Raw genomic sequence first — 12244 nt, 5'->3', positions numbered from 1 at the left:
ATTCTCCGCTTGCGCAAACAACACCGACCATCGCACACACACTCTCTGACACACCAAAAAAAGCAAACGCCTCTAATTTCGCATCATCTCTCACCTCCTCTCCGTATGTAAATAGTTCGATCACCACCCTTTCTGTTGTGAATGATGTAAAGCATCATTTTCTAACTTTTAAATTGTAAGATAAAATGAATTCTTGTTATGAAATTGCTAATTTATTTGGTGTGGAACAGCTCTGGATATTTAGAATAATTTATAAGAATTTTAATGTAGGGCTGAGGGACTTGAATGCTCTTTATTCAAACTTGCAAATTATTTTGTAGGCAATTTAATCTAAACACGAAGTTAAAGTTGTTGTTATTTTCTCGTACATTCAGATTGTTTGTTATGCAATCTAGAAGCATTTACTCTCATTGTGTATTTATTTCTTAATAATCTAAATTTTATTCTTTCATTTAGAAATCAGCTTAAAATTGCATGATCATATATCATAGATTCGTGAAGATAATAGGAGCTCACAAAATTAGTAAATTATTACAAATACCTCTCAGTCCTACCAGAAATTGAATAAAAAACGTGAAAATGGCAACAGAACCAGGACTTAAATATCAAAGGTTCTGTGAATATGGATAATTTTTTTAAATTCAACAATTTTTTCTAAATTTTAATGCTAATGTTTGGTTAGTTAATTTCTTAAATTATATTAAGTGCTTTTGAGGGATTTATAAATTTTAATTAAGTAACAAAATTGATCTTTCAACTATAGTAAATAAATAAATTTTGAAAGCCAAATTGAATTAAATATTTAATTGCAACTTGAGGGATGTAACATAAATAATTACATATAACTTTCGTCATTTTCCACCTTTTTGGCAGTTTAATTTGTTTTTAAATAGAAAAATGTAAAAATCCTCAAGTGAATTTATGGAGTGAAGTAACACAATTTTTTCATAGAATAAAAACTTCAATTTTCATTGCCATTTTCAGTTTACGTCATCACGAACAGAATTATAATAAAAATAGCAGCAAATTCTACCGTTTAATATTTCTGCCAATCTTCCCCGGGCTGTTCCCACACTGAAATTATAAAATGGAACACACAAACCCTGTAAAAAAACCCTGATGGTGCTTTTTTGCGCAACGCGGTCGTTCTTTCTATTTGCGTCGCCTCGCATGCCAGACCACGGTTTTGTTGGGCGGGCCTCGGCCCCGGCGCGGCCCGCCCGCTAAGTGTAGTGTGCACGCGGTGTAGTGACGCGGAGCCCCCGTTACTCGGCGGAGCCCCTAGCGGTGCATGCGTCCGCTCGGCGCCAAATTCCGCTTAATACTCTGGACCGTCCGCAGGCGTTCGCGTGGTTCAGCGACCTGCTGGTGGAGCACGCCGAGATCTTCTGGTCCCTCTTCGCCGTGGACATGGACCAGGTGCTGGCCGAACAGCCGCCCGACACCTGGGACTCGTTCCCGCTCTTCCAGATCCTCAACGACTATCTCCGCATGGACGGTGAGTCACTATAACATTTAAAGACCATCTTTGACGAAGTTTCTGAGCACATCAATCGATTCTTGAGGGTTGAATTAGGTAAAATGGATATTTTTCCGACCAAAATGTCGAGCGTGACGTGCGTAGCACAAGTAGAACGTTTTTCCCGCCAAAACAATATGAATGCGTGAACTGCGCATGCGTCAGAGCTTTTGGATCTGACAAATAAGTCATTCGTACAGGTGGTCTCACTGCAAGTGCTCAAGCCAGCTCTGACGCATGCGCAGTTCTCGCATATACGTTCATATTGTTTTGGCGGGAAAAAAGTTCGCACGTCGCGCTGGACTTTTTGGTCGGAAAAAATATCCACTGTACCTAATTCTACCCTGAAGAATCGATTGGTGTGCTCAGAAACTTCGTCAAAGGTGATCTTTAAGGAAAAACTCAACAGTAAAATTTGCAGCCGTTTTTATCTTTGTTAAGTTTTGATGGATATCCTGAAAAAAAATCTGATTTAGGAAAATTTTTAATTTCGCTGATATTTCAGACAATTTGAAGAACGGCAGGTTCCACTCTCACCTGAGGGAGACGTTCGCGCCGCTGGTGGTGCGCTACGTCGACCTGATGGAGTCATCGATTGCGCAGTCGATCCACAAGGGCTTCGAGAAGGAGCGCAACGGCTGCGCCACCTCGGAGGACCTCTTCTGGAAGCTGGACGCCTTGCAGTCGTTCATCCGGGACCTGCACTGGCCGGACGCCGAGTTCCGCCAGCACCTGGAGCAGCGGCTCAAACTCATGGCCTGTGATATGATCGACTCGTGCATTCAAAGGTGCGTCTTTTTTGTTCTAATTTTTTATATAAATTTTCACACATGATTCGCTCGAGGATTTTTCCAATATTTTCATCAAACTATGTACATACACTAAACAAAAAATACACTTTTGAGATGGTTTTTAGGGCTTTTAACGGTTTAACAGGTAAAAATCAATTTCTCCAGCAAGAATTTTCTTGAATTAAAATTGGTTTATTTTATTTTATTAAATATCTACTAACTTTTTACCGAAATTCAGTATTTTAGACGAATCCAAATACTAAAAATACAGGTTTTCATACAGAAAAAAAATTTAGAAATATTTAATTTGAAATTTAAACTAATTTCAAGGTTTTGTGCGTTTGCCAATGTTAAGGAAGTTAAACGATTTAAAAAACCAATATTTTTAATCCAAGAAAATGTTGCCGGAGTAATTAAGTGTAGCTAGACCGCAGTATCAGCTGTAGACTCTTGTTGGGCTTTTGAGAGAGTAATCCTGATAGGCTTCAGTATTATATAGTACTCTACTATAGTTTTATCGTATTCCCTGCGGATTTGCCGCTAATGCCAGGTTAATCCTTGCTCTGCAGGACGGAATCGTCTTTCCAGTCGTGGCTCAAAAAGGGCTTCACTCTCAACTCGACCGACTACATCGTCGCGTCCGAGATGTGCGGCATGATCAACGTGATTCTCGACGCAAAGAATCAGTCTTTCAAATTGTGCGCCGTTGACGGCGTTGACGTGGTAAAACAATTTTATTTAATTACTAATAGGGCTCCATTTTTTGTCAAAATATTTTGTTTTGGTAACTTTTGTAATTCTAGCTAGAATTGTTATTTTTATTTTGCTGTACAAAAAAATATTTTTTTGTGGTAACAATTTTCCCACAAATAATGGAACAGGTTGAACAGTTCTTTTTTATCAGTGCATCTCTTTTGAGATGAGTGACACTCGGAAAATTACCAAAACTTTGACTGCAGGCCGAAATTCTACAGTTTTTAACAAACTTCATCAACATATTTAAGGATCATATACTTGTTGATGAAGCAAATATATTTTTCCGACGGTTCCAATTTTGTTCTTGACTTTTCAGTTGAATTTCGTCATCCTTGGATATTATTGAAAAAATTCAAACGGGTTTTTAAGAACACGGTTTAAATAATCATTATAGCTAGAAAATGAAAAAAACCTAAATTTATATTTTATGTTTTACTCATCATTGAACAATTTTAATTTATTCATTTTCATTTAACTTGAGGGACCATAAAAAAGAAAAAACTATCGTCACATAATGACGGAGAAAATCAAAACATTTCATACACAAAAGATTTTTAGAATTAGTTTGTAACAACAAAAAAACGAAAAAATACTTTTGATATTCAAAATAATCGATGGAATGGCTCATATAGTTGATTATGATAGATTTCTTGTTTAATTAGTTGATTTATACAAAAATATAATTCAATGAAATTCACATTTTAAACGTTTAATTTTACTTATGATAAAAATGTATATAATTTTTTGTAGGGTATTACATTTTTTATCGAAAAATAGCTACCAAATCGGCTATAAAATTCATTAAATATTTTATTTAATTTTGTTCATATTATTTCCATTGGTTTTAAAAACATTTTTTTTCTTTGTTCTACAATTTAAATTTTTTTTATTTGATTTATATCACACGCGAAGCATGTTAAATTACTTTACTCATCATCAAAATTACATCAGAAACTTGAGACATGTCTATATCCACATTATAGCATCAATACCACACAAAGATCGACGACCTGATCGAACGCACGTCGCTGGCGATGACGCAGGGGCTGATCAACAAGCTGGTGTCCGTGCTGGAGAACACGCTGTCCAAGTTGTCGCGCTACGACGAGGGCAGCCTGATCGGCTCGATTCTCAGCTTCACCGTGAGTGCATTACAATCGCCTCTCTCGCTTACTCTTTTTACCTTTCTCTCCTTGCTGCATGCTTTTCTCTATCAAACAATAGCAAAAGGTCAACCTGAATGTGGTAAGTTTCTGTCATCTTCTCTCCCGCTCTGCCGAGGGAATGACCCCGCGACACCGCTTCTTTCATGTGCTTTTACCCTCTGCAGAACGTGTCTGGCTCGGGAAAGGAGATGGGACAGGCGTACGTCAGCTTTGAGCGCAACAACGTCGACCAGATCCGCAGCAAGGTCAACGACGAGCTCTGGATCCTCAACTTCTTCGAGGTATGCGACGAAAAATTTATTTTTTAAAATGCCAAAAAATGTTCCGTTTGAGTATTCATCATTTATTGGTAAAAAAACATGTTTTAAACAAATAATTTGGGCTTTTATGTGGATATTTTTGGATAAAAGACGTTTTTTTCCAGTTGTGGTACACTGGACAGATCCAGTTGCTGTGCAACTGGCTGGGCGAGCGTCTGGACCACAGCCTGCACCCGTACCAGTGCACGTGCCTCGCGCAGGTGGTCAAGAAGCTGTACTCGGACTTTGAGCTGCAAGGCGTCACCGAGGACAAGCTCAACTCCAAGACCTACCAAACCGTTTCGCAGCGCATGCAAACCGAAGAGGCCACCTGCGCACTCACCGCCGGCTCCTCTAGGGACTACGATGGCGCTGAGTAAGTCCAATTTTTGTTACTTACTTTATTATTCCTGTATAATTCAATTTCATTTAACTGAAACATAATTTAATCCCTGATGGGTGACGAAAGAAAATAAGCTCTAAAATACACCAATTGTATAATCCCTTAGTGTTCGAAGCCGCCTACAGATGGAGCCACCGTATACTTTTGTAGCAAATTTAATTTTAATGAAATTCCACTGTGATTTCAGACTCAATCTTGCTACTGTGCATTCTTCACTAAATATGTTTTCTTTTGACGTGCTGAAAATCAAAATCAGTCCAGGCATTCGCCGTAGAAACGTTGGAAAAGATTTTATATTTCAAAAAATAGTTTTTCACGATTCTACGGCGATTGGCTTAACCGATTTTGGTTTTCAGCACGTCAAAAGAAAGCATGTTAAGTGAAGAATGCAGGGTGGCAGGATTGAGTCTGAAATCGCAGCGAAAAGTGCCTTAAAATTAAATTTATTACTAAAGTATACAGTGGCGCCATCTGTTGGAGGCTTCAAACATTAAGAGCCTTATACAACTGGCGAATTGACATTGATTTATACACCACAACAGCTGACTGAGCTTAAAATGTATCCAGAAATATTTTCCAGAAGTAAATTTTATTTCCCAATTTTTCATTCTGGGAATTTAAATTTATAAAATATAAAAATAAACAAACATAATTCAATAAAATGTGCACAAATTTCGTTTCTTTTGCAGAGGTTACCCCGAGACGGGCATCGACGACGACGGTGAGCGCGGCAAGCCAAAGGTGACGATCCGCGAGACGCTGGGCGGCGAGGACGGCAACGTGGTGGCCAAGGTGCAGAACCTGACCACCAACGTGGTCGGCAAAATGGGCGGCATGCTGGGCAAGGGCCTGGGCGGCATGGCCGGCAAGTTCGGAGGGCCCAGCAGTTGGTTTTAGTGCCTGCCTTGTACAGTTATTTCACAAAGTTTGTTACTCGGCCTTTGAGCAACACCAACGGGCCCTTGTTCTGTAAATACGCGATCCACACACACACACACATACACACACACTCACTGATTGATTGATTGATTACAAGTATATTATACGAGACTTAAAAAAGAAAGGCATTATACCGCGCGATATATCGACGAAAATTATATTCTATATTATTACGATTGTTGTTTGGTTGGTTAGCGCGGGTGATCGAGGCGCAAATTCATGATCTCTGACACTCGCAACGCCCGCTCCTCGGCCTTCTCCGAAGCGCGAAAGCTCCAGCTCAACACATTGTTTGCTGTAAGCCTATTTCATTGTTGTCCACACGTTTCTTTTGGTCATAAAACAAACACACGACGATGAGCGAGACCGGAATGAGTGGGTTGTTTCTATAGCGAAAGCATTTTTGAAATATAAATTACGCTGTTGAAATCTTTGTAGCTTCCATGCTTGGCAGAGAATATTTTGTACTGATAGGTGTCATTTTTAAGAACCCGCGTACGTTTCATATCAAAGTGCATGTGTTTTTGAGAAAAAAAGTGCTTATAAAAATATATAAATATCCGCCCTTTCGATTTTTCTATAATAAATAACAACTCTGTGAGACTGCATTTGAGGCGTGACGTGTGTGTTTCAAATTCTGTGTCAAAAACGAACCCACAAAATATTGGATCGCTCAAAATCGAGCTGGAGAGCGTCTTTCCGCTAATTTTGCTCCCGTCTTTACACATTTCTGTGTCTGTCCAGAGACGTGGGTGGATTGTGTCTAGTCATGTTGTAGCGTGTCCATCTCACCGACTCTGGTGTGAATTCATAAATTCGTGCAAATAGTCGCTTTAGGGAGGCATATTCGGAGGCGGCCGAGGAGGACCGGACAGCGGCCACGGGTGGCTAAAAATCTATTATACAAATTGTACATAAGCTAGTTTCTCTCTGTCTGTCTATAACTCCTCGAGACGTAAAAAAACATAACACAACGTTGTTTCAATACCGACGACACACGCTAAGAGTACGCTGTACCACATTGTTAGTCCACGTATATCTCTTTCTCTCTTCTCTATTTCTCATGGATCTCTAGCAAACAGTATCAAAATGGATTGAGGAGCTGGAGAAGCGCTCCAGAAGTGTGCAAAGAATATTTTTAAAATTAACATTTAATTTTAAAAGACCCTCCAGATAGGATGGGTCTTTTTTAACATTCCAACCCCATGCTTATATTCCAATTTCCAAGTATTCTAAATCAATTCACATAGTCATGAATTAAAGATGAAAAAAGTATTTAACTTTTAATAAAAACGACGCTCTATCATGATTGATTCATATATAAATTTTTAATCGGTGCATGCAAGTAATCAATTGAATGTGCTCCACCTTTATTGATTTTATCCTGGAAAAGCCATCTCCTCAATCCACGCACTGAGAAAAACGTCACACACGAGAGTTGATAGTTCTCATCTCGGTGACAACGGCCGCGCGTAATGAGCGGTAATTGGCCCCAATTGGCCCGGCAGACGATTCCAGCGTCAGGCCGATCGCGTGACTTAATTATAAAGTATATTCACACACGACCGCGTATGTCGAGTTCGGAAAGCAGCAAATAATGCCAGAATTAAGAAAAGAAAAACCAATAATCCGCCAGCTTGCCCACCACGACCGAAAAGGGAAATAATGGAATAAAATATGTCGAGGAGGAAAATGTACCATTTTTGTCTTTGAAAAGAGGAAATAAGCATGCATTACGATAATTACGACGCGCTGTCTACGGCCGATTCCAATAACCACGTTTGACTAAGATTAAATTATAATTGACAGTAAAATCATCCAATGAGAAAAGCCGAAATCACTTTGTAGTTTTATTTCTATCAGCACCACACACTTGAAAAAATGCTCAAAAGTTTAATAAAATTCACACCAAATCTTTTCGTCTAAGATAAGTAGTTTTATTGATTAACCACAAGCAGAGAGGGTTTTTTACACAGAAACTGCATGAAATTAAACTACAACTAAGTATTTCACATTTTTGTGTAATTTTGTACGTTTCGACCCGAACAATTTAATTAAAAGAAGAAAAAAGAAGCACCACTCCAGTGTTGCATTATGTTTTTTTGTCCTCTTGTTCAGATGAGGTCATAGACCATCTCACGAGTTCAATTCGTGCATCATTCACGCGCCCGTGAGTCATTTTCTCGCCTCTTGTGTGATAAAAAAAACTGTAAAATCAGAGGCGTAAGCAGACACAACTTCCGCAGATAGCCTGGAGAGAGCACTCATGCGATGATACAGCTTGCGAGGACGAATTTTAATCAATTTAATGAAATTGTCTTTCCTGCTGTAGCAAAATTGAAAAATTCCAGTTTTTCCTTTTATAATTTGTAGGCAAGCCCGAAATGAATGAATTACTGAGAAGGGCAATGACAGTCACAAATTAAAAAAATTAGTTCTATTAAATTAAAAGATTTCCGACAATATCGTTTGACTATTTATAATTTAATTGTGTCTACTCCATACAAGTACAAATAGAATTACATTTTGCAACATTCGCAGAAATTACGAAAATATCAAATCAATAACAAGTATGCAAAGTCTTAGAGAGTTGGAAATTGTTGCCAAACCAATACACTTTATAAAAACAGATTAATTGTGTCAGTCGGAAGCTGATTCATTCTTTCTCTTATTGCTTACTCGACAGCTGATAGATCGATTTCAAAAATATTCTAACGCTCAACTATACAAAAAAAACTCGATAACAGATTTTTCCTTAAAAATTTCCTTCTATATTTTAGACATTATTTGTGTAGTTTTGATATCTGTTGGATTCATTTCGTGACTTCTCTGAAATGTCACCTTTAAATTCAATGTCTCGAGTGGAAGAGAAGAAAAAGTCAAATTTGATACTCGCGGACTAATGCCCCTTTTGTGCTATTAAGCGGATCTGCAGGCAAAAAGCGTCCGGACTGCTAATCACCAGTGAGAGGTCGGCTTTTGTACGAGACCAGCGAGCACACATATACTGACGTCATATCTCACTCACACAATTGTCGAACCGAATGGACACCAGATGCCAACACGCTCGAGTACAATAATTTTTGCGCGTGTCATGCTCTATGTTCATGTTCCTTTTCTTGTACCCGTGAAATCGCCTTTGCTTCTCAAATATACACGACTTCCACCGCCGGCATTTCTCTCTGAAATCGATAGAATTACTATATATCACTGTTTCCGTTGGGAATTGACTCCTACAGCAAGAATATGAATGTGTTATCTATATTATCGTTGCACTTCTTGCCTCTCGAGTAAATACAAACACTTCAAAATATCTGAGTTTCCTGCATTTGTTATAAAATAAAATTAAAAGACACAGTTGACAACCATGAATATAAGAATTATCTAGACCGGCGCATGTCAAAGATGGGCATAGAATAACAAAAATTTAACAGCCGGAAATTATGAAACCGCCACGCCGCTCCTGGAAACGGATCGAATGCACTCAACTTTTTGCTGACTGATGAGCTCAATCTAAAATGGAACTTTTGTGACGTAGTTTTGTTCAAGTTTCCTGCGACACAGCTTCCACATAAAAATCCGCATGCCTAAATTTTGAAGATATTTTTTTTAAATAAGAATATTTATTTGTAATCTTTGGATTTCAAAGACGAAAATTTTATAGACCCCCTACAGGCCCCTTGAGGCGAACTTTTGAAGTCACTTTGAAGTTTGAAAACGCTTGCTGACTGCTATCGCCAATTATTTAATTCCAACAAGGAGATTTTTACTCATTATAATCGATCCCAACATTTTGTTTTAATTACAAAATAGCGAAAAAGGTTCTACATTAGGGGGCCTATATTTCTTCATTCTCGCAACATATTTGAGGTCAGGAGTAGGGGCTTTAAAAAAATAACAAAATAAAAATGAAGACATGTGTAAGAAACTCTCGATAATCTGTGATTGATGGAAGCCCAAAATTCTATCGTATTGAAATCAAGAAGCCACTAACAAATAAATTTCAACATCAAATTAACGTTTTTCTTACAGAACCAAGACTTTTTTGACTTTTTAATTACAATCAAAACAAGCTTAAAACGTTGTTTAGCTACAAAAAGTATGAATTTCTTTTATTTGTATTGTTTTATAATATATCTAAAATAAAAAAGCACCTTGGTTCTTAATAAAAATAAATCAAATAGTGCAAGAGTGATGGATTGGATTTCTGACATTTCCACAAGGCCTTTTATTTTGCACTGGAGCCATGCTAAATAAATTACATAAATCATGAACTTGGGGTGATTCAAAATTCAACGTGATTGTAACTTTAATTCAGATATTCACTCATTAAATTTAATGCTACATACATCAAACTGTAATTGTTCCCAAGAGCAAAAAGAGAGCTACGTTTCTCGATTCTCCATTACTACAATGAAATCCGACCCTGAAATTAAACTAAAGTAATTGAGTATTTAACGACGATGCTGGAGGAGATGAGATTAACCTTGGCGAGAGCGAACACCTTTTCCCAAGACGAGTGCACTACTTTCGCTTTTGCAAAAGGTGCAGACGCACTGATCTGGTGTCTGGTCGGCAAGTGTATTTAAACGAGGCCATTATCCCGAGTAGCAGATATCGTATGTCGAACTTTTTATATATGGAAATTCAATTTATGCGCATGAACTCGGCGCAGTGTGTCACGAATCCGCGGACGCGGTGCTCCGTTATGCAGATCGCCCACTCCATCTCACTCGCGAGAGCTATTGTCACATTCGCCTTCTCGCCGCGCGCGTTCTTAATGCGACAGTGTAACACGGTTAACATGCAATAAATGTCGCATCGAAAAAAGGAAGTTTACTATTTCATCGGCGAGCAGGTTGCAGGTCAAATCTATAAACTAAGTACTTTTAATTGATTCATTAGTCAATGGGATATATATTTTTACTTCCACGATGATTTGTTGGGTGTTTCTCTCCTTTTTGTTGAATATTATAGACAGGCATAGATATAGTTTATGAGCTTATTTATTTAATGTTTTAGACGGTTTATGATTCATAATTTTAGCAGAGTTTACACGCGTTTCGATAAAAATATATTTCTGGCAAAATTTCAATAAAAAGGGAAGATTGCACCGGATGCAGAAACAAAAATAAATCATAATTGTTTATTAACGGAAATTGAGGTTGACTGTGACTATCCATCACAAAATCTTTTAATTGTTAAGTGTTGCCGAAAAATGTGAGAAATCTCTTTTTGATATGCATAAATTTATTGCCATTTTTTATTGAAAATTACAAGAATCGTATAATTTCTTCACTTTTATTTCGGAAAAAGAAACTCTAAAAAAGATCTGATGCATGCCATTGAAACAGATCAGGCATGCAGCATGAGTATTCTGAATGTAGGAAAATGATTAAAAAATGTTCAATAAGAGAAGTCGTTGCGGTAGCGGCTAATGACTGTAACTACACTTGGTAGCGAGCGGCGAATGACTGGTAATTCAAATACCTCGGCGTTTTTTACCTTTATTTACATCGATACCGATTTTACAGGAGAGACTTAAAACGAGTTTATTAAATTTGCGTTATGAGTTGGTAGAATCGATATCGATATTTAAAATCTGCATTATCGTGAAGCTATTTTCATACCGTCACACCATAAGAAATCTTCGTCTCACTAATTTATTTTATAGCCAAAACTTGACCCTGAAGGTGGTATTAAACATTTGAGTTTGATTACCAAGTGATTATGCTGCCTTAAGACATTGATTTGTGCAAATAATTAAAGATACAGTTATGCAATTTGATATTTATTATGGTTATTATCGTAATTATGTGATAATTTGACAAATATTAGCAAAAATACATACCATACACGCATACATAAAATTTGATTTTTGCCAACATTGTCATCGCTAAATCTCGGGTTCAAAGTGTCAGAAATGCAAAAACGGCACACCGTTCGACTCGTCTAGAGCTTTAGGGATGACTATGTCGGCAAAGATCAAGTTTAACGTTATATTATGAGCGCGTGCATGCATTTTTGCTAACATTGCCACCGCCAAATCTTGGGTTCTAATTATAAAAAAATGTAAAAACTGCACACCGTTCGACTCATCTCAATTTCCTATAGATAGCCAATGCAATTTAGGGTAGTATTTTTTTAATTTAAGAGACTTGTTTTGTAGAGAAAAAGTGTCTGAAAGTGCTAAGCAACGCGATTTTTATCTTATCTGTAGTGCACAGGGTGGAAGGGGGATGAGGGTTGATCACCTTCCAAACCCTTCGGCTATCTAGGGAAGGTTTAGACGAGTTGAACGGTGTGCTGTTCTTGTAATTCTGATGTCTTTTAAACCCGAGATTTGGCGATGACAATGTCGGCGATTATTG

General features: G+C 37.8%; 1 protein-coding gene across 10 annotated transcripts in view; it reads left to right on the top strand.

Annotated features, from left to right (window-relative positions):
• Cadps (calcium-dependent secretion activator 1) overlaps positions 1–7710 on the top strand; it is a 36857-nt gene extending 29147 nt beyond the window's left edge. For 5 of the 10 annotated variants that reach the window (XM_065480947.1, XM_065480951.1, XM_065480948.1 and 2 more), the window contains 8 exons: positions 1342–1498; positions 2025–2307; positions 2880–3033; positions 4050–4208; positions 4291–4311; positions 4397–4513; positions 4657–4907; positions 5624–7710. In XM_065480947.1, coding sequence (XP_065337019.1) covers positions 1342–1498; positions 2025–2307; positions 2880–3033; positions 4050–4208; positions 4291–4311; positions 4397–4513; positions 4657–4907; positions 5624–5831 — 1350 coding nt within the window. In that variant the 3' untranslated portion in view covers positions 5832–7710. The remainder of the gene's footprint in view (positions 1–1341; positions 1499–2024; positions 2308–2879; positions 3034–4049; positions 4209–4290; positions 4312–4396; positions 4514–4656; positions 4908–5623) is intronic. The other 5 variants (XM_065480956.1, XM_065480955.1, XM_065480952.1 and 2 more) reach the window with 1 other exon arrangement.
• The last annotated feature ends 4534 nt before the right edge of the window (positions 7711–12244 follow it).

Source organism: Cloeon dipterum, chromosome 2 (assembly GCF_949628265.1).
Source record: "Cloeon dipterum chromosome 2, ieCloDipt1.1, whole genome shotgun sequence".
Taxonomy (NCBI): Eukaryota; Metazoa; Arthropoda; class Insecta; order Ephemeroptera; family Baetidae; genus Cloeon; species Cloeon dipterum.
This window is presented reverse-complemented; position numbering and strand designations above follow the sequence as displayed.